Source organism: Solanum tuberosum, unplaced genomic scaffold (assembly GCF_000226075.1).
Source record: "Solanum tuberosum cultivar DM 1-3 516 R44 unplaced genomic scaffold, SolTub_3.0 scf00020, whole genome shotgun sequence".
In the NCBI taxonomy this organism is placed as follows: Eukaryota; Viridiplantae; Streptophyta; class Magnoliopsida; order Solanales; family Solanaceae; genus Solanum; species Solanum tuberosum.
Genome location: NW_006238946.1, coordinates 604,605 through 632,584, shown reverse-complemented (window position 1 = coordinate 632,584; position 27,980 = coordinate 604,605). Strand labels below are relative to the sequence as shown.

Below are 27,980 nucleotides of genomic sequence, written 5' to 3'. Positions count from 1 at the left end.
GGGGCGGTGATAACATCAGCATATGTGTGTATGCCTTTCATTTCAGCCAGTATTTCTATCCAATTCAACATCTTATGTCTGGCAAGATCTATCCTGTTACAGAATCAACCTCAAGAATAAAGCACAAATACATTCCTAGATAAAATGCAGGAGTAACCATATAGCCCTACCTAGGTGGAGTGTCAGACTAGAAAAATAAAGATACAATTGATTTATTTGAAGATTTAAGCAGCACAAGATCAAGATAAGTACAAAGAAAAAATTCTTTAAAAACAAATAAACAGAAGCAACAACAATAGTAATACTACCAGTGTCTCCTTTTGATTGTCTTAGCTTGAATACACATGGAGTTTAAGCGTATAGTTAAGAAATTACAGTTGTTAACATAAAGTGGACCCAAATCCAAAGATAACCTAACTTTTTGAATTTTAAGTAATAAAAATGACCCTTCGGGGTGGCCCAGTGGTTTGGACTTGGGACTTCCATGTTGGAGGTCTCAAGTTTGAAACCCCTTGCCAGCGAAAGCAAGGGGTTTGCCTTTTGGGTCGAGCTCGTCGCACCGGGTTTGCCTAGTGCGGGTTACCTCTCCTATGTGGTTTGCGAGCTATTGCATAGGAGCGGGTAAATACCCTGTGCGCACCCAAAGGGTAGTGGCTGCGGGTTTCCCTTGTCATCAAAAAAAAAAAAGAATAAAAATGGGTCCAATCTGACAAATTGAGTAGTTACTATTCAGCAAATAATGAATAAATGAAGGCAGGATTCTAGTTAAAGAAAGTGTGTGTGTGTATATATATATATATATATGTATGTATGTATATGATACTTATAAGTACTGAGATAATTCTCATTACCTGAATTCCTTGTGAGCTTTTTCATAGCCCAATTGAGTCAAGCCATTGTAAACCTGTGAATTCACAAGCAAGGGCCTCCAGACCATAAGCCACGTGTGACAGTTTGAAGGTACTGTGTGAAAGAAGAAATGTTTCCCTTACAATTTCCCATGAACGTGGATGAAAACCAACAGTGAAACCTTCAAAGACCCGCAGACCTGGTTTCTCACATGGAACGGCAAGTTCGACGACAGTTCTGTCCAAAAGTCATATTAGACATGCAGCTAGACAAGTTCGAAATTGAAGTTTAGAAATCATGCATTTTTAAAACCCCTACATTTAGTGATGTCATCATGGAATCCACATTATTTTATGTAACTCTTCCCCAATAATCAAACCTTTTCAATTACCCTCGCTGGTCAACTTTGCCCTCATATCATGTCACGAATACAGGGTTTAAAGACATCAGAGAAATAATTCTAAACTTCATAATATGAGCTTAATGAAATTTAATGACAATGAGTAAATGGGTAGGTTGGGCTGCAAATATATGGAGCAGTGCAAGAGATGTTCTCTTAACTTGATCATACAAATTGCAGTAAAGTTCAAGAGGTTATTAAAGTAGAGTAACTTTTACAAGAAGAAATCCCTTAGTCTTAGTCACAATACACTTAAGTCAATTTTATTAATATGAATTATGTCTTCTATTAGAACAAAACATAAGGATTTACAAACAGAATGAAATATACTTCGAGTTACAAACTTTTTATAACAAAATATTGAAGAGACGTATTAAGAACTGCCAAAAGTACATTGGAGCAACTTGGACAAGAAAATATGCCATCCTCCAAGAAATACACTACCCAATTACAGCAACCCATAAGAGTTGTGAACCCACTTCATGCTCACCCCACTCCCAGTTGCCTGGGAAGTGGGAGCACATGCATCTAATAAAGTACACCCTCTGTCCAACAATAGTTGTTCACTATTGACTTTGCACACTTCTTAAGAAACTATAAATAGAAGGGTAATTTTAATGTCATGAAAAGTGTAATAGGGAAATGACTATAATTAATGATAAGGGTAAATTAGGAACTAAGTGCAAAATTATCCATTGATTTCATAAAGTGGACAAGTATTGTTGGACATCCCAAAATAGTATAGTGGACAACTATTGTTGGACGGAGGGAGTAATTCAGCTTAAAGGAAACATGATAACAGTAACAACACTCCTGTTTTGAAATTGTAAATAGGGTTGCTATCATTCCCTTAATGCTGATGATATATTGTTACCATTTTGAAAAAAACATGATAATAGTGTTAATCTTAAGTAGTTCTGTTTGCAAGGGCCTGGAAAGGGAATGTACCCCCAACTTCAAATATATACTCCATCTGTTTGATTTTATATGGCACTCATTCCATTTTGAAATGTTCCAAGATATAATTCCTCAACTTTCAAGAATGAATTTATCAAATTTTAAACTTTATGGTGATGATTTCTCTATCAAACTAAGAGCTTGTTTGGATTGGCTTTTGACTTATTTTTATCATTTTAGCATAAAATCAAGTGCTTATAAGCATTTTTTTAATTTACCCAAACACTAAAAAAGTGCTTAAAAGTACTTAAAATAGGCCAATCCAAACAGGGTTTAACTTTTCAATAATTACTTTAATATTTTTTCCAATATCACTAATGTAATGTATGTCACATTAATATTCAAAACTATGAGGGCAGTAAAATACAGTTATACAAAGGAATGAAGAGAGTATAACTTTCCCATCTTTCAGACCTCACCTCAGATGCAGTTTCTCTCTCTTTTTTTTTTTCTTTTTTTTTGGGTGGGTGGTGAAAACATATTGCATATCAGCTGAATGATGGGGAAAATACCTACAAGCAGACTCATATTCAACATTGCAGATGCATCCAAGTCCACCTGAGGAATTGAATTTCACTAAAAAGTTAGCATGACAGACAATGATACATTCAATAACAGACTCCCGCCCACAATTCCAAATCCCACATCATTGTTGAACAAAGAGGTGATAGTAGATTCCTGAGTCAAATTTTTAAAAAGATTTAAGGACCCAGCATCTTGTAACACTTCACCCTTTTCTGCGAAGTAGTTCAGTTAATACATTAAATTGCAGTAAAATCACTACCTATGCCGCCAGAATAAATTTCCATTCAAAAAAATTAGCTTTCAAAGTTTAGTAGTGAGGTACAGAAGACACAGAAACCAGGGAGAAAGATACATGACTGACAAATTTAGTCCAATAATGCACTTCAGATTTAAAGATGAACTTCAGACCCGAGCACTGCTAGCAACCCTCATACTATTAAGCAAGAAAAGACCTACTGCTTTTATCACATCCCCGGAATTGAAACCAAATTTAGCAGTATGCTGGTCCTCGCCTGATTCAGGAACCACTCAAATGACATTGTCTATATGAACACAATGTACCAATGCACCAAGGATAAGACATTTGCCTCTTCACCAATTCAGTGTGTCCACCTCAATGAGTTATGTACTCAGTTACAAGGGTGATTGGCTTTGTTCTTGCATACCACGATAACCCATCCTGGACACCTCAATAACCAACATAACTCTGGTAGATTCTCCAATTAGCACTTGTTACGTGTAGATCAACCTCCTGACTCAATTCCCTGAACCACCTCACACTGTCAACAGGAGGAACATGAAAAATTTCCCCCACACGAAGAGCCATGGGAAAATCTAAAATGGGTATTTAGGAAATACAAATCGGTCAACAGCTAATAATGATCACACTAGTAACTGCAATAGACACTAGACATTCACTGGATAAGTCACACATATATGAGCCACCAAAAATGAAATTGTCCAAGGTTGTTCATAACACTTGCAATACTTTGTGCAATCTTTTCGGCTAGCAAATTTTGTGCATTAATATGTGATACCAAAATTATGCTTCTCTTAGCTGACCCCAGGCTTCATGTTTGTTCTTTTTATTTTATTTGATGAATACCCCCAGGCTTCATTTCTATAATGCCATCTTAGATCTTAGATATTCAGAAACGGTTGAGTGGTTCAGAGGTATATTAGAGATAAATCAAAGACACTAACTTGGAAAATATGTAGTTTAGTGAGGCTATTTCATAAATCTGAAATTAACAAGTTGTCTTACTAGTCAAATGAAAGGTTTACATACCTTTGCATTGTCCATGAGGACAGTTTCCACATATGATATTAACCTATTAATCCAGAAAGTGAGAGATTCAATCTAACTGTGTTGGAGTTCAGTATATGGACACCAAATATTGAAATGTGATAATTGTACAGGGCCCAGTACAACACTTTTATCTTTTCAGAGGATCTATAATTTGATTTCTTGAAAATACAAAGTAGAAAATGTTTCATATTTATAGTAAGCGAGAGGGATCATTCAAACCTTAGCTGTTCGGCCCATCTTATCATAACTCTGCTCACAATTCATCAGGTCCCCATTGAAATATTCCTAGGGGACAATAGAAACAATGCAAATTAACATTAGCTTTGCAGATGAGATTGGAATTAAAAAGTAGGGTACACAACAAATTGAAGCAAGGAATTGGTGCATCTGAGGAGCAGATTGATGCGACTTGAGGCACATACTTCGCAAATTGAAGTGCAAAGCTATCCAAATTAAAAGTGCTTGCTTCTACCAATTACTAGTATGTATAAACATGTTCACTAACTCTACGAATAACCTACAGCTAACAAGTCAGTAAACAATCCCTCCATTTAACCTCCCATTAATTTTTCCCTTAAGTGAATCGATCTTTCCTCAGCTCATCTTAGTAAGTGTCATTTCCAGTTTATGTAGTAAACAGCTGCCGCGAACCAAGAAACAACCATCTACATGAATCACTACAGTGTCTTTGCTTCATGAGGTTTCAAATATCACATAGCAAAAGAGAAGAACACATGCCACACATCGCTGTAGAGTGTAGCCTATGTCAATTACTGTTGGCTACATAATGCAGCCAGCCAAGAGAACAACAACTACGCCTCAATTCCAAGCAAGTGGAGTTGTTATATGAACCTCATTGTCCATGTTTGTCCATTTAAGCCTGTCTGAATCCATTGGAGGAGGGGGGAAGAGCCAGTCAAGAGAACAAAGAGAATATCTTTTACTTCCCTATTGCACTAACAGGTATCACTCTCTTGCAGAAACATGCAAGAATCTTTAAGTTTCTCCAGTATAAGATTAAAATGCACCAATAGTTCAAAAGCTCACCTGAACAAAGCTGACATGTCCTGACCCAGCACGAAAATAGTTGAGTTTATCAAATCTGCCATAGTCCACATATCCCTGCAGTTCAAGGTCGCTCTTTATTGCATAAGGAATCAGAATTACAAGAGTATATTATGGACATTTCAATTAAGTAGACATTTTCTTAGTATAACAGCTCGGTCTTTCTAACAATCTAGAAGTTCCGCTAACAGATGTAAAAAGAAAGAATTATTTTCCCCACTTCCACTTGGCACTCGCAAGCAAATCCAGTTTTTCTTTGTTCATCAATTTCTTAATAGGCAGTTAATTTCTACTCTTGGGCACTTCAGAGGTGCCAGCTTAAGAAAATATTCATCACAACCATGGATAAAAGTAAGTGGAAGAAAAATCGAAAGAAAGACACACGGAGGAAACTAGGAAGAAAACAAGGTTTCTCATCATTCGGAATAAACCTCACAAGTCTCCACCACGTTCATGCTACTTAAATGAGTGTTTCACACACCCCTTAAGCCTGGTCAGCCACTTTGATGCCGCATAAGCATAGTCAGGTGTCAGAGGTGTTTATTTTGTGGGGTTTCAACAAGTAGATGTGCTAAAATTGGACAATTCTAAGTAGGGGGGACCGACTCGCAAAAAGTGTGGAAGTTGGAGTCTATTTTATTCATTAGGTCATATATAAATAGAAGTATCTCGTCTCTAACATGTTAAACTTTTGAATAAGGTGGTTCACTTAATTCAATATCATAAAGCAGGTAAAGAGGCTTGAGTCTCCCTACCGTCTGTCGATAAGATATTCCTACATGCATAGCCCATAAAGAAGAATTAGGACTACACATGAAGGTACATTTTGCAAACCTAAATATACATATATAAGAATGTCATCTTTCTAACCAATATAATTTTTAAGGCAAGGCAGCTCACTCATTTCAACATTTAATAACCTATGCCACACCTTCCAGAAACTGGCTTCAAACCTTTACCTTCCTAAACTAGAGTTTATGTAAACTTAATTTAGCATTTTTCATTCATTAAGTGTGACATATATGTACTCCTAAACCCTACCATTTATCAAAAAACAAAAAACAAAAATACTAAACCCTGTCTATTGCCAGCAGAATGCAATCCTCACATCACTTTTTGAGATTCCCACTATGAGTCTGCATTTTAAATGACCATGTATATTGCAAATGCAAAAGTAAGCTCAAACAAATATGTGGAGTATCGAGCTAACATACTTAATTTTGTTGCTCTTTATTTTTCTTTACAGTGACTAGATATTACAAATGCCATTATCAGTACCAACTAGCATGCTCAATAGCTATAAATCTAATTACCTATGAGTCCCTGAAGGATGTCTTTTGTGCATCAGGTTAGGGATGCAAAGATGACAAGCAGGGAAGAAGCTAGTTGCGGATTACTAGATAAGAAGTTTGTAAGAGTCAGAGAGAACATTTTTCATCAAAAAGAGAGAGAAAAATGGAAGGGCAAATAAGCTGCTAGTTATATATAAATGAATAAACGAATGAGAATTTCATTAAATGCATTACCGCTTGCGATCTAGACTCGACATCTTTGCAAAATCGAACCACCAAGTCAGCATCCTACATTACACAACTCACGAGCATTACATTTTGCACATAACCAAAACTATTGGTGGACATAGTAGCTCATATATCAAATCAGACATCACCTTCCCCTTCCCCTCATACTCAAATGGTTGTCCAATCCAACTACTCTGGAACACAGGTTAAGAAACATCAACTCTATTGATCAACATGTACCTCCAATAATATGCCAGTTTTAAGCATTCAGATATCAAGACTGATAAAAAATACAACGTATAATAAGTTTGCAAGTATTGTGGCACCATCATGGTGATTTAATAAAGGAGATTCCATTTCTCAGAATAAGAAATATAAGAAAATTGCAAACTTCCAGCAGACTGAAATATGGCTCATGGTAAGTAACATTATAAGGTGAACTTAGACTTTCACACTGAAAATAGTCAATTTTGCAATTTTGTGCCCCTTCTTAATGATTCGACAAGCAAGAGTTTCAAAGGATACAAAATCATGAATGTGGCTGGAGTTGTCCAGAGCATAGCAACCAGTATTTGGTGTGGCAACTGAAAAAGCTCCGATTGCTTGCAACAATACAGCTGAGAGAATATGAAAGGATATAATTAGATTAAAAAGTTCCAAATTCGTCAGTACAAAGACATGAAGTAATTCCAGAGGATGCTTCCTCGTATACTAATATATCACCTGCTACTACTGTGATTAGCAAATGATACGCCACATCTCCACCAGAGCATTTTTTTAGGCTCCTCATCTCGCCGAATACACGGCGGTCCTGCTAATACAGTTTATTGTATTTTATCACAACACTGTAACGACTAATTAATCAGCAGAAATTACAAGTGATTGTGACTATAGCTAGGTTTATTGCTATGTCTATAGTTAGGAGTTCATACCTTGCCAGTAGAAGCTTGCTTTCTATGGAAGTGGAACACGAGTAGCCGAATTAGCAATGCCTGTACGCGAAAACGGAGATAAGGAAACCACCAGAAAATATCCACCGGCGTTGTAAGCACTCGTCGCTGTACAGATTCCGATGAATTGCTCTATAACATTTCTTCGTCCAAAACTTTCAATTGAGTTCTCCCCAGTTCCCTTATTGTTTGCACCCGTCTTTTGATGTGATTTGGAAGTTTTTTTTTTTTTTTTTAGGACAATGTGATTTGGAAAGTCACTTCGCTAAATTGTTTAATCTAGCAAACGCCTTTTTAATTTAATTTTATTTTTAAGTAAAATAAATCTGCCGGTGGGAAGAAATTACTACAATGGTATTAGTACTATATTACCATGAAAATTATTCCCTTTTTTTAAAAAGAAAAAACACTTTATGAAATCAGTATATGATAACGAAAAATCAAATCCAATATTTAAAAATAACTTATAATTTATTTTTTAACTTACTTTTCACTTTTAGAATTATTTTTAAAAAAAATTAGCACTAAATTTTATTCATTACAAAAATAATTCTATTTTTATATCAACTATATCGTAGCAACTTGTTGGTTGAACTGATTTTCTATTATTCTGTTTCATATTTGTTTCGCGTGAGGAAAATGCAATTTGAGATCACTTTTGAGTTATGACTCAAACAATTTCGAGAAGCAATACAAAATTGATATTAATTATTATTATATAAGATCTCATTTTTATTATCGTAGTACTTTAGCACATTTAAGTTGATAACATTTATTTGTGTATGCGATGTTAGTACGTGATCTATGTACTTTGATTTTATGGGAACATGATATTCTTTTTGTACCTTTCTTTTTAGTGCATATTTTCTCGCAAAAGATATTGCATTATCCATGTATTTGTGTAAGTGAGTGAATTAGACAAATTAGGCAATTTTAATAGTTTATAAACTTCGTGAGATATAAATCATATTTTATATAGTGGCGGAATCAGGAGTTTCACTAAGGGTGTCCAAAAAAATTGTTACTAGAGAGATTCGAACACATAAACACTTAAGGCTCTTTCAAGGTATCTAAAACCACTAAACTACAACACTCTATTCTGTCAAGGATGTCCAAAACATGTCATTTTATCATTTCGTGTATTATTTGACTTATATGTACGGTATTATTTTCCGACGAAGGTGTCCAACCTCACTATAGGGTAGCTACATATACATTTTTTTTTATAGTAAAAGTACATTTAAACATAAATAATATTTCAAATATTCTCGCAAAAACTATAACCAGACAAAACTTCACCGTCAAAAAAATAAAATAAAATAAAATAAAATAAAGTGAAAAATATTTTACTTCTTTGGACAAATGCCTACTTAATTTATCAATTATTAATTCTTTGATTATTTTGAAAATAATATTATAATTTAGAAATCATTTAAGTAGCTCAATTCTTATTTCATTGCGAAATATTTCTTCTTTTGAGAACGTGAATTACGAATAGTTTGAATAATTGTAAACCATTTAAAATTGCGTATTCTTTATAGTGAAAATTAATAATAAAATCAAATTATATTAAATTGACAAAAAAAAATTAAAAATTGAAATATTAATAATTCGGAATGAAAGTAGTGTATACTAAATAATATGTATTTAAAAAAATATTATATTACATTTAAAAGAGTTACGAATATTAAAGATTTAATTCATAGCCTTATATGAAAAATAATATGTTAATTACGAAATAATAGAAATAATAATAAAATAATGAAAAAGTAAAATACAAGAGAATGTGACTCTCTATTTTACTTTTTGATTATTTTATTATTATTTTTATTATTTTATAATTAACGCGTTATTTTTCATATAAGACCATTAATTAAATATTTAATATACGTAATTCTTTTTAGATGTACTATAATATTTTTAAAAAGTATATTATTTAATATATACTATTTTCATTCCGAATTGATAATATTTTATTTTTATTTTTATTTTATTTTCGTCACTTTAATATAATTTGATATTATTATTAATTGCCACTACGATGAATGCACAAAATTAAAATGATAAGATGAAAATTTTAATTTTAAAATACAATACATAACATAATAATTTAAAGGGAGAAGGGACGGATTTACCCCCGAACTTTAATAAATGGTACATCTATGCCCTCCGTTATACTTTCCGTCCACATAAGCCCCTGCCGTCCAATTATAGGTACACACATACCCCTCTCACTAACGGCCCCTCATTTTTTACACGTGTCTTAAATCTAATCAACTACCCGTTTGACCTTTCTTTTTAACCCATAAACCAACTACCCGCCCCATAAACCCAATACCCACCCAACTTCCTCCCGAATCCGAGCTTGAGATCAAGCTCCACAGTAACACTAACTTTTTGTTAAATTCATTAGAGCTAAATAAATGCGCAGTTGAAGTTACCACTGAGCATTTTCTTTGATTATTAGCAACAGCGCCACCATTTTTCATTTTCATTTTCATTTTCATTTCACGAGACGATTTTGAAGATGATGACGTCGATGTTGGTGAAGTAGGCAAAGGAACAATCGGAGGAATTTGGAAATTTGTTCGAGCTTTTGAACCTCTCAACCACCTCGCCGCCGCGTCGTACGCACGCGCCGCCTCCTCCGGCGTGTCGAATGTACCCAGCCAGTGTCTGCACCGCCCTATACGGTCGCGAATCTCCGCTGACCATCTCCCCCATGGCCTATTTCTCACTCCTCTGTAACTCTTCTCCACTGATGGAACATTATTATTATTATTATTCTTTTCTGCAGGACACGTGCGTTTCAGAATTGAAACTGCTGAATTTGGATCATCATTCTTGTTTTCATTGTTATTGTAACCGAAAAGAACATGTTCTCCAACAACAGCAGCAATTCCTTCAAGAACATGGGATTTTTCATTTTCATTTTCATTAGCAGAAACAGAGTAATTATCCCAAAATGGGTCGAGGGAATAATTAGTGTTGTCAATGGAGAAATTATGATTTGGTTCATTTGGGTAATAAAGGGGTTTTTGTGTAGAGAAGAAGAATAGGATATATCTTAGAGGAAATTGGGTGGGTATTGGGTTTATGGGCGGGTAGTTGGTTTATGGGTTAAAAAGAAAGGTCAAACGGGTAGTTGATTAGATTTAAGACACGTGTAAAAAATGAGGGGGCCGTTAGTGAGAGGGGTATGTGTGTACCTATAATTGGACGGCAGGGGCTTATGTGGACGGAAAGTATAACGGAGGGCATAGACGTACCATTTATTAAAGTTCGGGGGTAAATCCATCCCTTCTCCCTAATTTAAATACAATATACAACATAATACATAAATAATAAATTAATAACAACAATTTTCATTGCAATTTATGTCCACTAATTTGTATATTATATAATATTTATTTGTAATTTATGTTATTTAGAAATTTAGAATAAAGTAAAATTATAAATTAAATAAAAAATTTGATTCTTTTTTACATATGAAATGAAAATTATATAAAGTGATTATTGAAAGAAAGAAAGACAACTATGTTACGAAATAAGAAAATAAGAATGAAATATAAATAATAATATAATATTAAGGAAAAAGAGAAAAAATTTATTTTTTAGAGAGTAAAATAGAGTATTGAGCTGAAGTTGATTGTTTGAAAAAATACAGAACTCTTTATTAGGAGAGTAAAATAGATGGTATGGTTGGAGATGCCCTTATAGCTTATACAGAGCTCATTTTCTATTTTACTCTTCAAATATAGAAAATGTAAAGTAAAATAGAGTTGAGTTGGAAATAGAAGAAAAAAATAAAATTCAGCACGATTTAGAGGGGTGAAAGTGTAAATACTTGTACAATAGGCAATATTTCCCACACACACGTAACCACATTTCCCAAGGTTGAAAAAACTTAGCAGCAAATTGAATCTTATTACTACTGAACAATGCAGTAAACTTAGACTACAAAAGCATTGACAAATTTTCTCTCGAGGCTGAACTGACAGCATCGCCGTTGCCAATTTGCCATTAATATTGAAGCGTAGTCATCAAATTCAAAACGCTTCAAGTCAGTCTCCGCGGCAGTTGTCGAATCCGGCGCAGTAGATCTTCGCCACTCCAACAGCGCCAGAGATTTCAATCTAAAAAAAAAAGACGAACTGTTTATCTCCAAGTGTCAATTTAAAAGCCAAATGTACGCCAATTACCAGTCCGGATCAAAAACCCCAACTCTAAAATGCAGAGAAAGGTGACACAGATCCAGTTTTACACTCTCACAAACCCTAGCGTTGGACATGGCGAAGCATTCTTCTGTGGCTATGGCTCTGTTTCGGAAACGCTGGCTGACTGTTGTAGCGCTTCTTGTGATGGTTTCAGTTACCACTGCCATTGCTTTTATCGTCAGAGCTAGCCTTGAGTCCTCCTGTGATTGCCGCTTATATACGACTAATCAGAAGCGGTATAACTCTTCTCCGGAATCAGCTAAACCGATTGGGGTAGCTGTCACTCAGAACCCACTCAGTTTCATGAAGTCTAGGCTTGTGCTTCTTGTATCCCATGAGCTTTCCCTTTCTGGTACCTTTTAACTTATTTTGATTTGTCTAAATTTCGCCTTTTTTACCTACATATAGTCTACTATGTTGAGTTCGGTTCCTCAACGTTGCTTATGGAGCATTGTAGAGTGAAATGTTGCTAGTCTAGCTGGACTGAAGTGTGCTATTTAGCTGTTTTAGTGAATCACTATTGTTTTACTGTCGATCCTGTTGTTGTGTGTGCCCCCTTTTTTTTGTATAGTGTGACGTGAAAACCTCTTATTTTTTTATGTGTCTCAAAGGTTGGATACACCATTTTATTAGACAATTCATTCATTCAGTTTGGTACTGTAATAGAAGTTGGTTCAATTCCTAGCTGAGACAAAAACACTAGGTGATTTCCCATTTGTTCTAGCCTTGATGGACAAAGTTACCTGGTACCTGTTGTTGGTGGGAGGTGACAGGTATCCTGTCGAATTAATCGAGGTGTGCGCAAGCGGGCCTAGACACCACAATTATGAAAAAGAAAAATGGTGGTCTGGATGTTTATGTCATCCCTAATTAGTGCTGCCATTTATGTATCCTCTTTCCGTACCACTTCGGTAGAAGTTTAAATTAACTGGTAATCTTATGGGGCAGTTGATTACCTGAGATCTATAATAGATTGAGAAATTACTGGGTCCTCCTATCTTGCTGCTCTTCATTCTTTTGATCTACATCCGTTTGTTGCTATCATGTATCTTTAGAAGACGGTATAAAATTAATAGAAGTTTGACAAAATAAATTTGTTCTATAGTGGGATCTTCGGAGTTATCCTGTAGTTTTATTTTGAGCAAGTTGCAGTGCTGATCTGTAAATTTGGATTCTTGAGCTAGCCAGTTTTCCACTTCTATATCTGGCAATATTTCAATATTGGTCGAGTAAAATAAGCAAGAGTTTTCAACCAGTACATTTGAGCTTTTGCTAGAACCTCTTCGGCTGATCCTTGTCCTGATTGCTAAAATGTTGAAAATGGGTGTAATCTTTTCTGACCGATGAACAGTTAACTCATATTGCAAACTGTGCTCCCTGATGCTCTGTTGATAATGCCCTTCTTGGTGCTAACAACAGTTTGTCGACGTACATTTGCTTCTCCCCAGTTATTCTGTGTTTTAATTAATTTTAATTTGATCTTGTATAACTTGATCTCACATTTCCGCCAAACAGTGAACCGCTTATATTACAACTTTATTATTTCAGTAATTTAGTCTGCATCTTTTTTATAATGGAAATGAGACCCAGCAAATATAGCATGTTACCTGTGAAGTTTGCCTTTGATATGATGCATCATTTCATTTTGTTGCATATATTCTAGAACTCTGTTAATTTGTCTTTTTTCTTATCAGAAAAAAACCCTATTAGTGGTTCTCTTTACACTTGAAACCTGAGTTCAGTGCTGGAAAATAAATGGTTTGGGAGCTAGGAGAAAGAGAGTATGGAGAATGGGGCCCTTTTACATATTTTAGATAATTACAAGAGAAGTGAAAGAAAGAACTTCTGAAGAGTCTGAAATACATTGATTAGGAGTTCATTTCTGTCTATTTTATATTTGTGATGGAAGGAAGAAACATCAACCTGCTGTTGGTTAGGAACTTAGGACTTTTGGATGCTTAAAGAATGCTTGAATCATTACCTCCTTTGTAATTGTGTCCATAGAAAGGAGAGATGGTTGGCATCTTTCCTGATGGGATGAGAGCAACCTTCGGACTTTACCTGTTTACTATTTTGTTTTTGTAATTATAACACCATCTTGGTTGAGTGTCAATGAGTACTTTGATTTATGAAAAAAAGAAAGGGCCATATCATGGGAACAAATACTTTTAATCACTCTGATTGTTCTTTCTGTTCATATAGGTGGACCTCTGTTGTTGATGGAGCTGGCATTTTTGTTGAGAGGTGTTGGTGCTGAAGTCTGTTGGATCACAAATCAAAGGCCATCTGAAACGAATAACGTCGTATACAGTTTGGAGCACAAAATGTTACACCGAGGAGTTCAGGTTGTACTTAGCAATATTTCTTCCAGTATGAGTTTTTATACCTTTCCATATTTGCACAATCTCATCTTTCTACTAATAGAAGTATTTTCCGCGGGAATTCTGCTCCAGCAGTCTTAGGCAATTAATAGCTGGCATATTTGCACTGAGATCTCGGAATTTATACCTCTACATTCTGAAACTTATAGTTTAGTAGTAAGATTTGAATGGTTGTGCTTATGAGTGCGTGTGTGCTTTCAGGTTGTCTCTGCTAAGGGCCAGGAGGCAATAGATACTGCTTTGAAAGCTGACTTGGTTGTTTTAAACACTGCCGTTGCTGGGAAATGGTTGGATGCTGTTCTTAAGGAACAAGTTCCTCAAGTCCTTCCCAAAGTTTTGTGGTGGATCCATGAAATGCGCGGTCATTACTTCAGTCTAGATTATGTGAAGCACCTTCCATATGTTGCTGGTGCAATGATTGATTCACATGTAACAGCTGAATACTGGAAGAATAGGACACAGGAACGGCTAAGGTACGTTTAGAAGTTCTGTGATGTTGCTACTAAGTTGGCCAGGGATCTACTTCTAGTGGTCGTTTGAGGTCATGCATCTTTAGATATAAACCGTAGCTTGAACATCATTTGGTTGTGAGGCCAGATAGTTCTGTTAATACACACTAATATGAATTTACATGATAAATTGAGTAGATGAACTCTTTTTTTTTTTCTTTTTGTTTTTGATCATTTAAGTTGAGTAAATGAAATCGTTTGTCTTAGAATGTCAGTTTACTCTCTCAAGCTGCCTTCATTTCCCTTTGGTATACATCTAGTTTTTATTTTCTTTCCTGTTGACTTGTACAATCACCATAAGATATGATAGGGGGAGGAAAAAGGATGTTAATACATAAATTGAACGACATAAGACTTATGCAGGATATAAGTTAAAGTGTGTGTGCACATTCTTGCAGATAGATCTACTTCTCCTCCCTTTTTAAAAAATGAGACAAGATGGGGTATGCAAGATTTAGCTTCCTAGTTGCTGTAGCTATTCAAAGTTTAGTAGCTGTATTATCAAAGGAGACAAATAATCTCGTTGAATTATGTCATATAACAAAATTAAAAATGGCCTTCATATATCGACCCAACATTTTACCTGCAGCATTTTTGTTATGGAAATTGTATTCTCAGCACATAAAAAGTTGGTAAATGAACAGGCTGTAACCTGTTCTCACTCTCTTTCTACCTCTTCCTCTCCCACCCTTCTCTCTGAGATAGGTTAGTGTGTACATCATACAAATCCAACTGATAAAGGTAAATCTTCTACTATGCATGTTTAGATCAGAGTGCTTCTCATTTTAGTTAACCTTCCACCTTTGGGTTTCTTATCTGTCATTGATGTCTTTATCGATATCTTTCCTAATGAGATTATGTTGGAATCAGGAAGTGAAAAAGCATCACTCCAGGACAACTAATTTGGTTTGTAGTGTGTTACATAGATGAGTACTTGTATTATCATGGGAAGTAGAAAATGCTAACAGAAATTGTAGTGTAACATATACTGAAAGTACCCTGATCCTAATTATGGTGATTATTTGGTATGTTTCTCTGAAAATTTTAAATGCTGAGGTAATTTAAGCTCAAAGGGCGTCTCAATCTATTTTGAGGCATAAAATTTAGTTGAATTTATTTGACTTAATATTTGGCTGACTTTATTTCTCCTTGGGTAAGGGGATATAATGTAAATGTTGTTTCTAATACTTGGGTCTGAATGCTCAAACTTTGGTTGAACCGGGAAAGATAGCTCCTGGATGAACTTCCCAGTTATGTCCAGATCTACCATGTATTACATTGCTTATTCTTCATTATTCCTTCTATTGTCTGTAGGCGTTGTAAAACCTTTCTTAACGGTTATTTATATTTTGTAGGATCAAAATGCCCAAAACCCATGTTGTTCATCTTGGCAACAGCAATGAGCTAATGGAAATTGCTGAAGACAGTGTGGCAAAAAGGATTTTGAGGGAGCATGTTCGTGAATCTCTTGGAGTTCGAAACGAAGATATACTGTTTTCCCTCATAAATAGTAAGCCTTTTCCTCTAATACTATTATGCATTACAGTCTATCATGCTTCAGATCCGATAAAAGTTGCTTTCTTGAATACCTGTTTGGGTGGATTGCTCTTGATTTATTTTCTAAATTTATCTGATCACTATGATTCACTCGTATTCATCATCATGATGTACAGATTTTATTTTTTTTAACTACCGTGCAACTTGGATTTGAAATTTTGGTAGCATATCTCGCTAAAGGTCCTTTTTTTAACTACACTATGACCTGGACTTGCAATAAAAGTTGCTTTCATGAATACCTGTTTGGGTGGATTGCTCTTGATTTATTTTCTAAATTTATCCAATCACTATGATTCACTCGTATTCATCATCATGCTGTTACAGAGTTTTTTTAATCTACTGTGCAACTTGGATTTGAAATTTTGGTAGCATATCTCGCTAACGGTCCTTTTTTTAACTACACTATGACCTGGAGTTGCAATATTGCAGGTGTTACTCGTGGGAAGGGTCAAGACTTATTTTTACGGTCGTTTTATGAGAGCTTGCAGATTATTCAAGAACGGAAGTTACAATTGCCATCAATTCATGCTGTTGTTGTAGGGAGTGACATGACTAGTCATAGCAAATTCGAGACAGAGCTTAGGAACTTCGTTATATCAAGGAAGATCCAGAATTATGTTCATTTCGTCAATAAGACACTGACGGTAGCCCCATATCTTGCTGCAGTTGATGTTCTTGTTCAGAATTCTCAGGTTTGTAGGCATGGGGTGAATGCTAGGTCACTTTTTGTTCTTCTTTTCTCACTTAAGTATGATAATTTTACTAATGCGGTAATAACTAACTCCATATATTTCCTCCCTTCTATGTTAATGATGTAGGCACGGGGTGAATGCTTTGGTAGGATTACTATTGAGGCGATGGCGTTTCAGCTGCCTGTGTTGGTAATTGCCATATTTCTTCCTCCATCTTGTCTTGTTATATAGTTAATCTTTTACAGGCAGCAGTTCCTTTTTATAATCTTAAATATTTCATTGGATTGGAAAAGCTTACCATCTCATCTTCTTTCCTTTCCATTTCAGGGAACTGCAGCTGGTGGCACCCAAGAAATTGTAACAAATGGAACAACTGGTCTTCTACATCCTGTGGGGAAAGAAGGGATAATGCCTCTTGCAAAAAACATTGTTAGATTAGCCACTCACGTTGAGAGGAGGCTTACAATGGGTAAAAAAGGGTATGAGAAGGTGAAAGAGACTTTTCTGGAGCGTCACATGGAAGAAAGAATTGCAGGAGTTCTAAAGGACGTGTTGCAAAAAGCAATGGAACACCAAAGGACATGATAATTTATTACTGTTGGCGATTGGCGTTCAGCCTTTGTTCTCAGTTGGAGCTGCAATTGTAGATGTGATGTGGAAACTTATAAGCTGTGAGTAGGTGGTCAACAACAGGATGAAGTACCATAGGGAAACAGTTCAATGTCCTCTTGCTTATATATTTTCCAAGTGTAAAAAAGAAGCGACTTTTTCTTGATGTTGTCAATCTGGTGTCTGAAGGACTTATGCTGCTAATCATTCATCATAATTTTGCAGTTTTTTTTTTTTTTTTTGTGAGCAGGTTAGTAGAAAAACTGGAGGATATAGTATGATTTTATGGCTTTTGCATCATTGTGTTCTAGATCTGTATTTCTTGCAAGTAGAAACTGGGGTTTCCTTATTTGGGTCGAGAAAGCTAAAATTATCTCTTCCGTCAGCAACTAGCACACACAAAAACACACTTCCAATTGATGTTTGAGTCATTTTATATGCATCTCAAGTAATTACATTGGAATATTGGTGACCATCTATGACCTAGGTAAAATTGTTGCAATTTTAGTACTTGACCATTTAAAAATTACTCAACTTGGACTGAAATGAGTTAAAATGTGGGCATGAGCCAACTTTATGTTAGCTAATCAATAAAAAAAATATTCATACTATAATGTTCCGCAACTCCGACACAATTAAAACTTTTGATTCAATATGAATTCAATAATTTCTTCGAAATTTAATTGGAACCGAGATATATAATAGAAGTTAGCTCTACATGGTCCTTCTGGTTTCATTTTGTCTTCAACTGTAGAGCTTAGCTTGCATGTAATGGTTTCACTTGCTCGGAAGCTGATCGCATCAAGGAACCCTATTCCAACACCCAGAAGCTACGAGCTCGGAAACCCAGAAGTTTTCCATCCCTTCGTCCCATTTTCCCGGCTTCAAGAGACAAAACTCTTAGAATCTCATCTAGTTTCACTTCTTGACAACTGTAGCAGCCTAAATCAGGTCAAACAAGTACATGCTCACGTTATCTGCAGAGGTCTTGACCAATGCTGCTATGTTCTCGCAAAGCTACTCCGTATGCTCACAAAAATAAATGTCCCAATGGACCCATATCCCCGTCTTGTGTTTCATCAAGTGGAATACCGCAACCCTTTTTTATGGACCGCGTTAATTCGCGGTTATTCAATTCAAGGACCATTGAAAGAGGCAGTGTGTTTGTATAATGCTATGAGAAGGGAAAGTATATCGCCTGTTTCTTTTACTTTGACGGCTTTGCTCAAGGGTTCTAGCGATGAACTTGAGTTGAATTTAGGTAGGCAGATCCATTGTCAGAGCATAAAGCTTGGTGGGTTCTGTAAAGATTTGTTTGTTCATAATATTTTGATTGATATGTATGTAAAATGTGGCTGGTTGGATTGTGGTCGAAAGGTGTTCGATGAAATGTCTGAGAGGGATGTGATTTCGTGGACTTCGTTAATTGTTGCATATTCAAAGTCTGGAGACATGGCGGCAGCTGCTGAGCTGTTTGAGAGATTGCCTGTGAAAGATTTGGTTGCATGGACGGCTATGGTGTCAGGTTTTGCACAGAATGCTAAACCAAGGGAGGCATTGGAGTTCTTCCATAGAATGCAGTCTGAAGGTGTTGAGACTGATGAGTTGACATTAGTTGGGGTTATTTCAGCTTGTGCACAGTTAGGGGCTGCTAAGTATGCAAATTGGGTTCGTGATATGGCTGAGGGATATGGTATTGGACCTGTCAATCATGTTATGGTGGGTTCTGCATTGATTGATATGTACTCCAAGTGTGGGAATGTGGAGGAAGCGTACAAGGTTTTCAAGAAGATGAAGGAAAAGAATGTGTTCTCATATAGTTCGATGATTATGGGTTTTGCAATGCATGGATGTGCGAATGCTGCACTAGATTTATTTGAAGAAATGGTAAAAACTGAGGTAAAGCCTAATAAGGTGACATTCATTGGTGTTCTTATGGCTTGTACTCATGCAGGTTTGGTAGAACGGGGTCGACACCTGTTTGATAAAATGGAGAAACATTATGGCGTTGAACCATCAGTAGAACACTATGCTTGCATGATTGATCTCCTTGGCAGGGCTGGGCAACTACAAGAAGCTCTTGAGCTTATCAAAGCTATGCCAATGGACCCTAATAGTGGTGTCTGGGGAGCCCTGCTAGGAGCTTGTCGGATTCATGGTAATCCTGATATTGCAGAAGTTGCTGCCAACCGTCTATTTGAGCTTGAACCTGATAGCATTGGTAACTATGTCTTGCTTGCCAATACATATGCTTCAGCTGGAAGGTGGGAAGATGTTTTAAGGGTAAGAAAATCAATAAAACAAAAACTGCTGAGAAAGGACCCTTCACGCAGCTGGATTGAAGGCAAAGAGGGAGTGATTCATGAGTTCTATGCTGGTGATATGACCCACCCAAACTCGAAAGAGATTAAGGAAGCACTTGAGGATCTTATTGGTCGGCTTAAGTCACATGGCTACGAGCCAAACTTAAGCTCTGTGCCTTATGATCTGAATGAAGAACATAAAAGGCGAATACTTCTCACACATAGTGAGAAGCTGGCTTTGGCATATGGGCTGCTCATCACTGATTCTGCTGGGTCTACCATCAGGATCATGAAAAATCTAAGAATCTGCGAAGATTGCCACTCATTCATGTGCGGTGCATCTCAAATCACTGGCAGGGAGATTATTGTAAGGGATAACAAGAGATTTCACCATTTCCATAATGGTGTATGCTCTTGTGGTAACTTTTGGTAATTAATAGAACTACTTGAGATCTCTCAAGTCCCAGTCTATGTTAGTTTAAAGAATCCTTTTTCTTTGGAAATGGCCATTACTCTGTCACAGGTGCCACAGTTGTGAGGAATTGGACTTCTTGTTCAACTGAAGGATATGATTAATCCATTCAAGGGAAAATCTGAGTTCCAGAATTGTGTAAAATTCCAGGTGCCAAGTTATATAACAGGTAATTATACTGCATATAATAATTTTCAACATTCAGAGACGGTTCAAAATTGCACGATCACCTGAAACAGTTTTTACTAGCCTTCAGGCATTCTTGCAAAGCTTTTAACGACAGTCGATACTCATTCCCTTTTTCATAGTTCAAGTGACTTAGAGTGTTATGATTTTACATGTTTCAGATAAGCTGCTTAGTAAGTGTTTCTCAAGGCATCGCTGGGTTCTAAACATGGAGATATCATATAATCTGGCAAGATCTGGTACATTACAGGCAGTTTGCTTACTACAACTTGTTGGCCAAAGTTCAGCAGGAAGCTTGTTGCAGCAAAAGACTGAAAAAGGCAAAATTCTGAAGTTGGTACCCTGTGTGGGTTCAGAAGAGATAAGAATCCAGTAACTATTGGACTGAAATCTTTATTTCAAAATCAGTTTGTGTGGCAGATGAAATGTTCCATCAACTTTCAGGATTACTCATGTTTAATTCTCCATCCCGTTTGGTTGAATAACGCTGACTGTCGCACAGGCTAAGATCAGATAGATATTGAAATTGGAATATGTGGGATGCACGCATGAATCAAATTTGATGCCATGTGGGCTTCAATATGAAGGAAAACTACGTTAACTAGCAGCAGAGTATATGCTATTAGTAGAAACCAGCGAAGGCTAGAGGCATGACACAACGCAGGAAGCAGAGGGGCATTTTGAGATCGTTATAAAACGAGTTCAGGCATCTGTGAATAGGCTAGAATTTAAGGCAATTTCGTACTTACGAGGCCGAGCATAGAGCTGGTATTACTTTCACTTTGGTGAGTCCAATTCTCGCTCTTGTAATCTTTATACTTCCCAGGAGTAGTTTAAATTATTATTTTTTAAAAAGGCATCGTTATAACAGTACCCGAGTACTGGTCCTCTCTCACATGTTCCTCACCTGGTTTTAACCCCAATTAGTTGCATCACGGATTAATAAATAAAGAGATGAATACTAATAATCATTCCATTACGATCTCATGTTATCTATTTGGTCATTGTTAAAAACCATTCATCATCCACATATCCAACCGTCATTGATTTTAAGTCGGATTCTCAGGCAAGAAAGCAGATGGCGCCATATGAACTTAAATACATTCGCAACGCATTATTATTAATTTATGATGAGGTACATGATACAACATACTTAAAAAGACTTATTACATGTGTGATTATGCTTCCACTAGCACTTAAAGAGGCTAGCGTGACTTTATTATTCACATAAAAGGCCACGCTTCAAGACACAGCAAGGATAAACTAGAAACAACTACTAACACAAGTATTTAACCAAACATTTTACATGTGTATATTTAAAAGGATTTATTCTTTCAGCCACAGCTTTAATTCCTAGTGGTGTCCAGGGCCATGATGGCCTGGAAGCTTCTCCTTAATCTTCTCCATAATTCCCTTCTTCTCATGAGTGCCTTCCATACCATAACCAGTAGTGGTAGTTGTTGCAGTTGAATGTGCTAGGTCGTCTCTGTGACCTCCTGGCAATTTCTCCTTAACCTTGTCCTTTATCCCTTTCTTCTTCCTTCTACCGCCGTGTCCATCATCCTCGGACTTCAAAAGCAAAACACACACGTTAAACATTATTAAGAGTGAGCGACATACAGATTAAGAAGAGGTTAGTCGAAACAAAAGATAATTAACTTACAGAGCTGCTGGAACTAGAGCTGCCAGAACGGTGAAGCATGCCACCGAGAGTACCATGCTGGCGTTGTTCCCCACCAAGTACGCCGGTGGTGTGTCCAGCCTGAGTTCCATAGCCGGTACCGGTGGTTCCATATTCTCCCATGGTTCCACCAGTCTGCTGGATTGGGTTGCCATACTCGTCAGTTTGGCGGACTGGGTTGCCGTATTCGTCCGTCTGCAGAGCCTGCCCTGCACTATATTGGTTCTCGTAGTGCGCCATGATTATGTTTTTTTTTCTACACAATTGTATCTAATTCTGTTGAGAGTATTCGATAAAGTGTAAATATTATAAAATTCGAGTGCCAAAACGGGATAGATATAGGGATGGAAAAACAAAATAAAGATAAGGGTGTGGAAGAAGTGGAGGTGCATGCATGGCACCAGAGCATCACAGGTGTTGCGTGAATTAAACAGTCGGCATGAATGTGGCAACATCACAGACTGACACGTTTTTTCCTCTGTCGGCGTTGAGATAAGATTCGGCATTTTCGGTCAAATTCTGCTGCTGGAAGCTAAGAGACTTGCATATAATTTCGAAGTTACTCGATCGGAAACTGCGGTGTAAAATCATGTCATATATGTTTCTCAGTCGGGCGGATTTAAACAAAAATAAAAGGTGAAAATACCAAAAGGATGAATGGCCTAGTGGTTAGGTGCTCCAGATTCGCCTAATAAGAGATCGCCCGGAAAAAAAATCATGTGTTCGCCACTGATTGTGATCAGTGGAGCATCTTATTTGCTATCATTAAGACCTGACTTACCAAATAAATTTCAGCAAATCTTAGCAAATTAAAATCATTGGCGCAAAGAATTAGTAAAACTTATGGTATCACGTCTAACTTATAAGAATTTAAATTTTGGAAAAGGCCATGCTGGCCAATAAACAGGTTGATGGAAGCTAACTAATAGTCATAGGGTGACATATGCTTATTTATCAAGTTCATAAGAAGCTTATTAAGAACTGTTAGTTTCAATTTTTAATTACAAATATGAGAAGCTCAGGTCCACTAGGTTCTAGTTCTAGGAGAGGTAGAAATGCTCTCTCGAGTGAGAATAGGCCTATGGACGAAAATGTTAGGAATGTGAGTCTTGCATTTACAGGGCCTAAATGAGATCAACGATCTTCAAAGAGTTAATTAGGCTTGCTGGACTTGGGCTTTAAATACTCTTGAAATTTTGGGTCCCGTGATAATACCAAATGGGGCTTTTTTATTGTAGTTTGGCCAAGTCTATCAATGACAAAATTGCCTTCTCCATTCTTCAGCTGATGGGGCCTAATTTGAAATTTCACATAGTGAAGTATGAAACTCCATGGTAATGAATATTTTTTTTTATAATTATAGGACTGAAAAATAACTGTCCCGTACTGTTACCACCAAAATAATTATCTTCCTTAAAGTTGATCTTTTTAAGGATTAGGGGTTAAAAATCCTTCCACCTTTTGATGCATATGAACATATTCTCAATCTGTCTACTTTTAATTTTAATTGTTCGCATTTTTATTCAAATAAATGTATAATTTTACTTGCCTGATTTCACAAATTAAGAGATGATTTGTCCTTATTATTATTATCTATAATCATTTTTCAAAACATTGAATTGGTTATATTGATAGAGTAATATAATAGAATTTTCATTCTATTTATTGTTTTTAAACATGTGTGCTAAATTAATACTAAACAAATAAAAATAAAAATTACAGATTAGGAAAGTAAGACGGTCATGGACAGATCCGGCTCCTCTTCATTTCCCTTCTCTCCATTTTTCCCAAGTTCTTGCTTGGATATGAGACACATGGCATAAGTAAAAATTAATGGTTAAGATTTATTGTAATTGAATTAAAATAAGATTTTAATTATGATTTAGATAATTAATATTTCATAAGAAAAATAACAATACCACAATCATAACAATATATTATCTTTTCCATAAATATATTATTAAAAAAAAATCTCTTTTTCTAATTTTTTTTCTTACCAGTATTATCTTCTATTTTTGTCCATACATATATTACAAAATAATTTCTCTTTTTCTAAAAAAAATTCCATCCGAGTATTTTTGCTATTAATTATATGTGATAAACTAATTTTAAAGAGAAAGTTCAAAGTTGCTATCTAAGACTTAAACTCATTTTTTTTAAAAAAAAAAATTAGAAAAGAGAAAAGTTTTTTAATAATATATTTATGGATAAGATATTATAGTGTTATATGACTTATGAATTATGATTATGGTATTGTTATTTTTTTTTATGAAATATTAATTATCTAAATCATAATTAGAATCTTAACCATTAATTTTTAATTATACCATGTGCCTCACATCCAAGCAAGAATTTGAGAAAAATGGAGAGAAAAAAAATAGAGAGGAGCCGGATCCGTCATGGACCATGTCCAATAATAAGGATTGGTAGCCCAAGGTCTAAATAAACAGAGACTCGGGAGGAACAATTTTAGAAATTATTTGCTATAGCAGGCAAAATGCTCTACTTATTTGATTTGTATGTGATGATAAAGAAATCATTTTCTCTACCGTATTTTCAACTCTCTTAATTAATTAAAGCATGAAACTTGAACTGAAAAGAAATGTATATATATATATAACACAACTTAAACTCAAACTATATTATCATTATTAAACACGTACGGGACATCACAACACACATTAACATGATGCATATGGACATCGATCATTGCTTTCCAAGCATATGGAAGCAATATTCTTCTTTAAAAATACAGAAGGGGCAGGGCATGGCCGCCAATACACACATATATATAGCGTGAGCACACTGCCCTTACACGACTTTAAACACACAACGTACGTAATTAGATAATTACTCACATGACGATTACTAGTAATTAGTGCATGAAATAAAATCAAGCACTAATTTTTAGACCGTACTTATTGATAAGATAAGATGGAAATGAAAACAAAGGTGTGTGTATTCTCAATGCATCCCAGGGATCTTGTCCTTGATTTTGTCCATCATTCCTTTCTTCTCTCCAGCTCCTTCACCTGTTGTTTGTCCTTCCTGCTGGCCATGTCCTCCTCCTGGCATCTTCTGCATTATCTTCTCCTTCATCCCCTTCTTTCTCCTCCCACCTTCTCCATCATCCTCCGACTGATCATAATTTTATGCCATAATTAGAATGTCATGAAATATGTTTAATTTCATATACTATAAGTTTTACGACTACTTGTAATATGATCACTCGTTTATGTGTTCAATCAAATACTGGAAAAATTAACGAAACTTACCGAGCTAGAGCTGTCGGATCGACGAAGCTGCTGTTGCCCCTCATGGTGATGGGTACCAGTACCCATACCCATACCGGTACCGCTACCTTGAGTGCCACCCATACCGCCAGTACCCATGCCCCCCATCATACCACCAGTACCAGCCTGCATGCCTCCCATACCGGTACCTTGATGAGTTCCAGTTTCTTGGACATGGTTTCCATATTCATCAGTCTTGCGCATTTGGTCTTGGTTGCCGTATTGTGCCATCTTTGATCAAAATTAAAAAACACTTGTTTGAGTTTTTACTTGCTTTTTGGCTATTGCAGACACTTAAGTATGGTTTTTGTGATGGAATTGAGGTTCAGGGAGTAGGGATTTATATAGGGAAAGTAAAAAGTAGTAAAGGCTAATTGGAGGCACAACAGGTGTTAAGCGAGTAATGGAGTTGAGTATTTAGCGGGATCGTGGCAGCAGAAAGTTGGAGACAAGTGTGAGAGTGTCGGCATAAATAAAGAATGGATAAGGAGATATTTAACTAAAACCCAAACATTGAAACTTACGGAACTGGAAAGGGACATTTAAGAGCATAGACTGGAAGCCAAGTGTAGTCATAAAGATTTTATAACTGAAGAAAGTATAATAAATAATTAGGAGGACACTTCGCAAATTAGGCACTACATCCAAGGAAGGAAAAATCGGGAAGATTCATTTTTGTACGTACCGACATTTCAAGACTCTGCGCAGTCTATAATAGCCGTAAACGTGGCATAGTAAGAGAGGCAGCAAAACTATGACTCATAATTCCAGTAATGTATAAGGATAACCTTCATTTTCCTTTAAGAATGTACAGTTTTTGGATGATTTGCTGGATAAAATATGTAAGCCCGGCCCATGAATGTTGTCACATACTAACAAATATGATTTCATCTTCCTTTGTGTCATTTGTTTTGTGTGATTTAATTCATTTTTTTTATTACATTAGTGGAAAGGAAGAGGAGAGTCGGTATTGAATCCATGTATACCATATACAAAGTTTATGATAATGTGACAAAATTTAAACTATCAATATATAAAATTTAATTAACTTGTTGTAACAATATATTATTATTTTCTCCAAGTCTCAAATATACATATTTTCTAGAGTAATATATATTGTCCGTATATTTAACTTAGGCGAAATGGTATAATTGACCCCTGTACTTGTATGAGTTTGTATTGTGAACCCTTCTATTTAACTATTTATCAATTAAACTCTTAAACTCAATAAAACACAATTTATCAAACCCCTCTGACCATTGACTAGGCTTATGTGGCATTAATATGGTTGAGTTGGCAAAAGTGCGTGAATTCACTCTCGTTAAGGCGAGTGATATCCTATTTAAGTTAAAAAAATATTATTATTTTTTTAAAAAAAAAAACAATAAAAAAAAAACCTTAAAAAAAAAAAACTAAAAAAGGCTTTCTTCTTCCGCCAACCGATTCACCTCCATTTTTTGCTTTATCAATTGAACCCTTAAACTTAATAAAACACAATTTATCAAACCCCTCTGACCATTGACTAGGCTTATGTGGCATCAATATGGTTGAGTTGGCAAAAGTGCGTGAATTCACTCTCGTTAAGGCGAGTGATATCCTATTTAAGTTAAAAAAATATTATTATTTTTTTAAAAAAAAAAACAATAAAAAAAAAACCTTAAAAAAAAAAAACTAAAAAAGGCTTTCTTCTTCCGCCAACCGATTCACCTCCATTTTTTGCCATCTCCATCCCTGTCCAATCCATTTTTCTTTCTTCTTCACACTCTTGTCATCTTCTTTAGCAGATCTTCACATTGGCACCTAGAGAGAGACGACATAGGTCAGTGGAAGAAGAATGAGGCGGGTGAGAGTGGGATCTGGTCACGATAGCGAAGAGGTTTTCCGGTCAGATTTGGTGGCCATGGTGCGACGGAGATGAAGACGAATGAGGAAGAGAGCATGTATGGTCGCCGGCAAGAGTTGCGACGACGACGAGGAGCCTCCTAGAATGTTTGTACGCCGGAGGCAGTAAGGAGTTTCTTGGCCTTCTGATACGCCGAAGAGGATGGAGAGCATATCGGTCGGTGATGGTGAGGGGCGAGGAGCTATTGCGGCGGCTTAGGATTTCTGGATTTCTGGATTTGTGGAGGTTAGAGAAGGAGGAAAGAAAATGGTGAGGGTGTGCGATGAAGATAGAGGTTGGTGGGGGAGATCGTATTTATGGTCTTGCCGGCAAGAGGAGCGGCAACAGCAGCGACTTTTTTCGGCAGTTGGGCCATTTCACGGTGAAAATGGAAGATGATGTGAGGAGACCCAAACTTTTAATTTAAAATAATAAATTAAAATTTAATTTGTCAAAATTGCATCAAATTTTTATGATTTTTCTTTTGTCAAAAAAGAAATTATTATAAAATAAAAATGATGTGGCAAATTTTATCTGACATGGCGTGTGACATCAGCGCGATTGAGAGTCACGGTGAGTTGAAAGGGTTCAATAGGTTGAATTTAGATGGGTTCAGGGGTCCA

The 27,980-nt window shown here is 36.0% G+C and overlaps 5 protein-coding genes across 6 annotated transcripts in view; 2 read left to right on the top strand and 3 right to left on the bottom strand.

Moving 5' to 3' along the window:
- LOC102595053 (uncharacterized) overlaps positions 1 to 7,826 on the bottom strand; it is a 12,222-nt gene extending 4,396 nt beyond the window's left edge. The window contains exons 1-11 of one of the 2 annotated variants that reach the window (XM_006340607.2): positions 7,558 to 7,826; positions 7,349 to 7,439; positions 7,151 to 7,242; positions 6,775 to 6,819; positions 6,632 to 6,685; positions 5,088 to 5,162; positions 4,260 to 4,325; positions 4,020 to 4,062; positions 2,719 to 2,764; positions 993 to 1,086; positions 852 to 904 (exon numbers count right to left, since the gene is read on the bottom strand). In XM_006340607.2, coding sequence (XP_006340669.1) covers positions 852 to 904; positions 993 to 1,086; positions 2,719 to 2,764; positions 4,020 to 4,062; positions 4,260 to 4,325; positions 5,088 to 5,162; positions 6,632 to 6,685; positions 6,775 to 6,819; positions 7,151 to 7,242; positions 7,349 to 7,415 — 635 coding nt within the window. In that variant the 5' untranslated portion in view covers positions 7,416 to 7,439; positions 7,558 to 7,826. The remainder of the gene's footprint in view (positions 1 to 851; positions 905 to 992; positions 1,087 to 2,718; positions 2,765 to 4,019; positions 4,063 to 4,259; positions 4,326 to 5,087; positions 5,163 to 6,631; positions 6,686 to 6,774; positions 6,820 to 7,150; positions 7,243 to 7,348; positions 7,440 to 7,557) is intronic. The other variant, XM_006340606.2, reaches the window with a different exon arrangement.
- A 3,647-nt stretch (positions 7,827 to 11,473) lies between these two features.
- Positions 11,474 to 17,850, top strand: LOC102594713 (uncharacterized). The gene is made up of 7 exons (XM_006340605.2): positions 11,474 to 12,144; positions 13,995 to 14,137; positions 14,375 to 14,646; positions 16,038 to 16,192; positions 16,669 to 16,931; positions 17,058 to 17,120; positions 17,259 to 17,850. The coding sequence occupies exons 1-7, from the start codon at positions 11,865 to 11,867 to the stop codon at positions 17,514 to 17,516; spliced, it is 1,434 nt and encodes a 477-aa protein (XP_006340667.1). The 5' UTR covers positions 11,474 to 11,864; the 3' UTR covers positions 17,517 to 17,850.
- A 311-nt stretch (positions 17,851 to 18,161) lies between these two features.
- On the top strand, positions 18,162 to 21,446 carry LOC102594385 (pentatricopeptide repeat-containing protein At5g44230). The gene is made up of 2 exons (XM_006340604.2): positions 18,162 to 20,484; positions 20,663 to 21,446. The coding sequence occupies exon 1, from the start codon at positions 18,312 to 18,314 to the stop codon at positions 20,274 to 20,276; it is 1,965 nt and encodes a 654-aa protein (XP_006340666.1). The 5' UTR covers positions 18,162 to 18,311; the 3' UTR covers positions 20,277 to 20,484; positions 20,663 to 21,446.
- A 144-nt stretch (positions 21,447 to 21,590) lies between these two features.
- On the bottom strand, positions 21,591 to 22,531 carry LOC102597686 (late embryogenesis abundant protein-like). Its single transcript, XM_015304546.1, has 2 exons — positions 22,165 to 22,531; positions 21,591 to 22,070 (listed from the first exon to the last, which is right to left on the bottom strand). The coding sequence occupies exons 1-2, from the start codon at positions 22,420 to 22,422 to the stop codon at positions 21,855 to 21,857; spliced, it is 474 nt and encodes a 157-aa protein (XP_015160032.1). The 5' UTR covers positions 22,423 to 22,531; the 3' UTR covers positions 21,591 to 21,854.
- Positions 22,532 to 24,799: 2,268 nt separating this feature from the next.
- Positions 24,800 to 25,807, bottom strand: LOC107057685 (abscisic acid and environmental stress-inducible protein TAS14). Its single transcript, XM_015304540.1, has 2 exons — positions 25,458 to 25,807; positions 24,800 to 25,320 (listed from the first exon to the last, which is right to left on the bottom strand). The coding sequence occupies exons 1-2, from the start codon at positions 25,704 to 25,706 to the stop codon at positions 25,147 to 25,149; spliced, it is 423 nt and encodes a 140-aa protein (XP_015160026.1). The 5' UTR covers positions 25,707 to 25,807; the 3' UTR covers positions 24,800 to 25,146.
- Between the last annotated feature and the right edge of the window lie 2,173 nt (positions 25,808 to 27,980).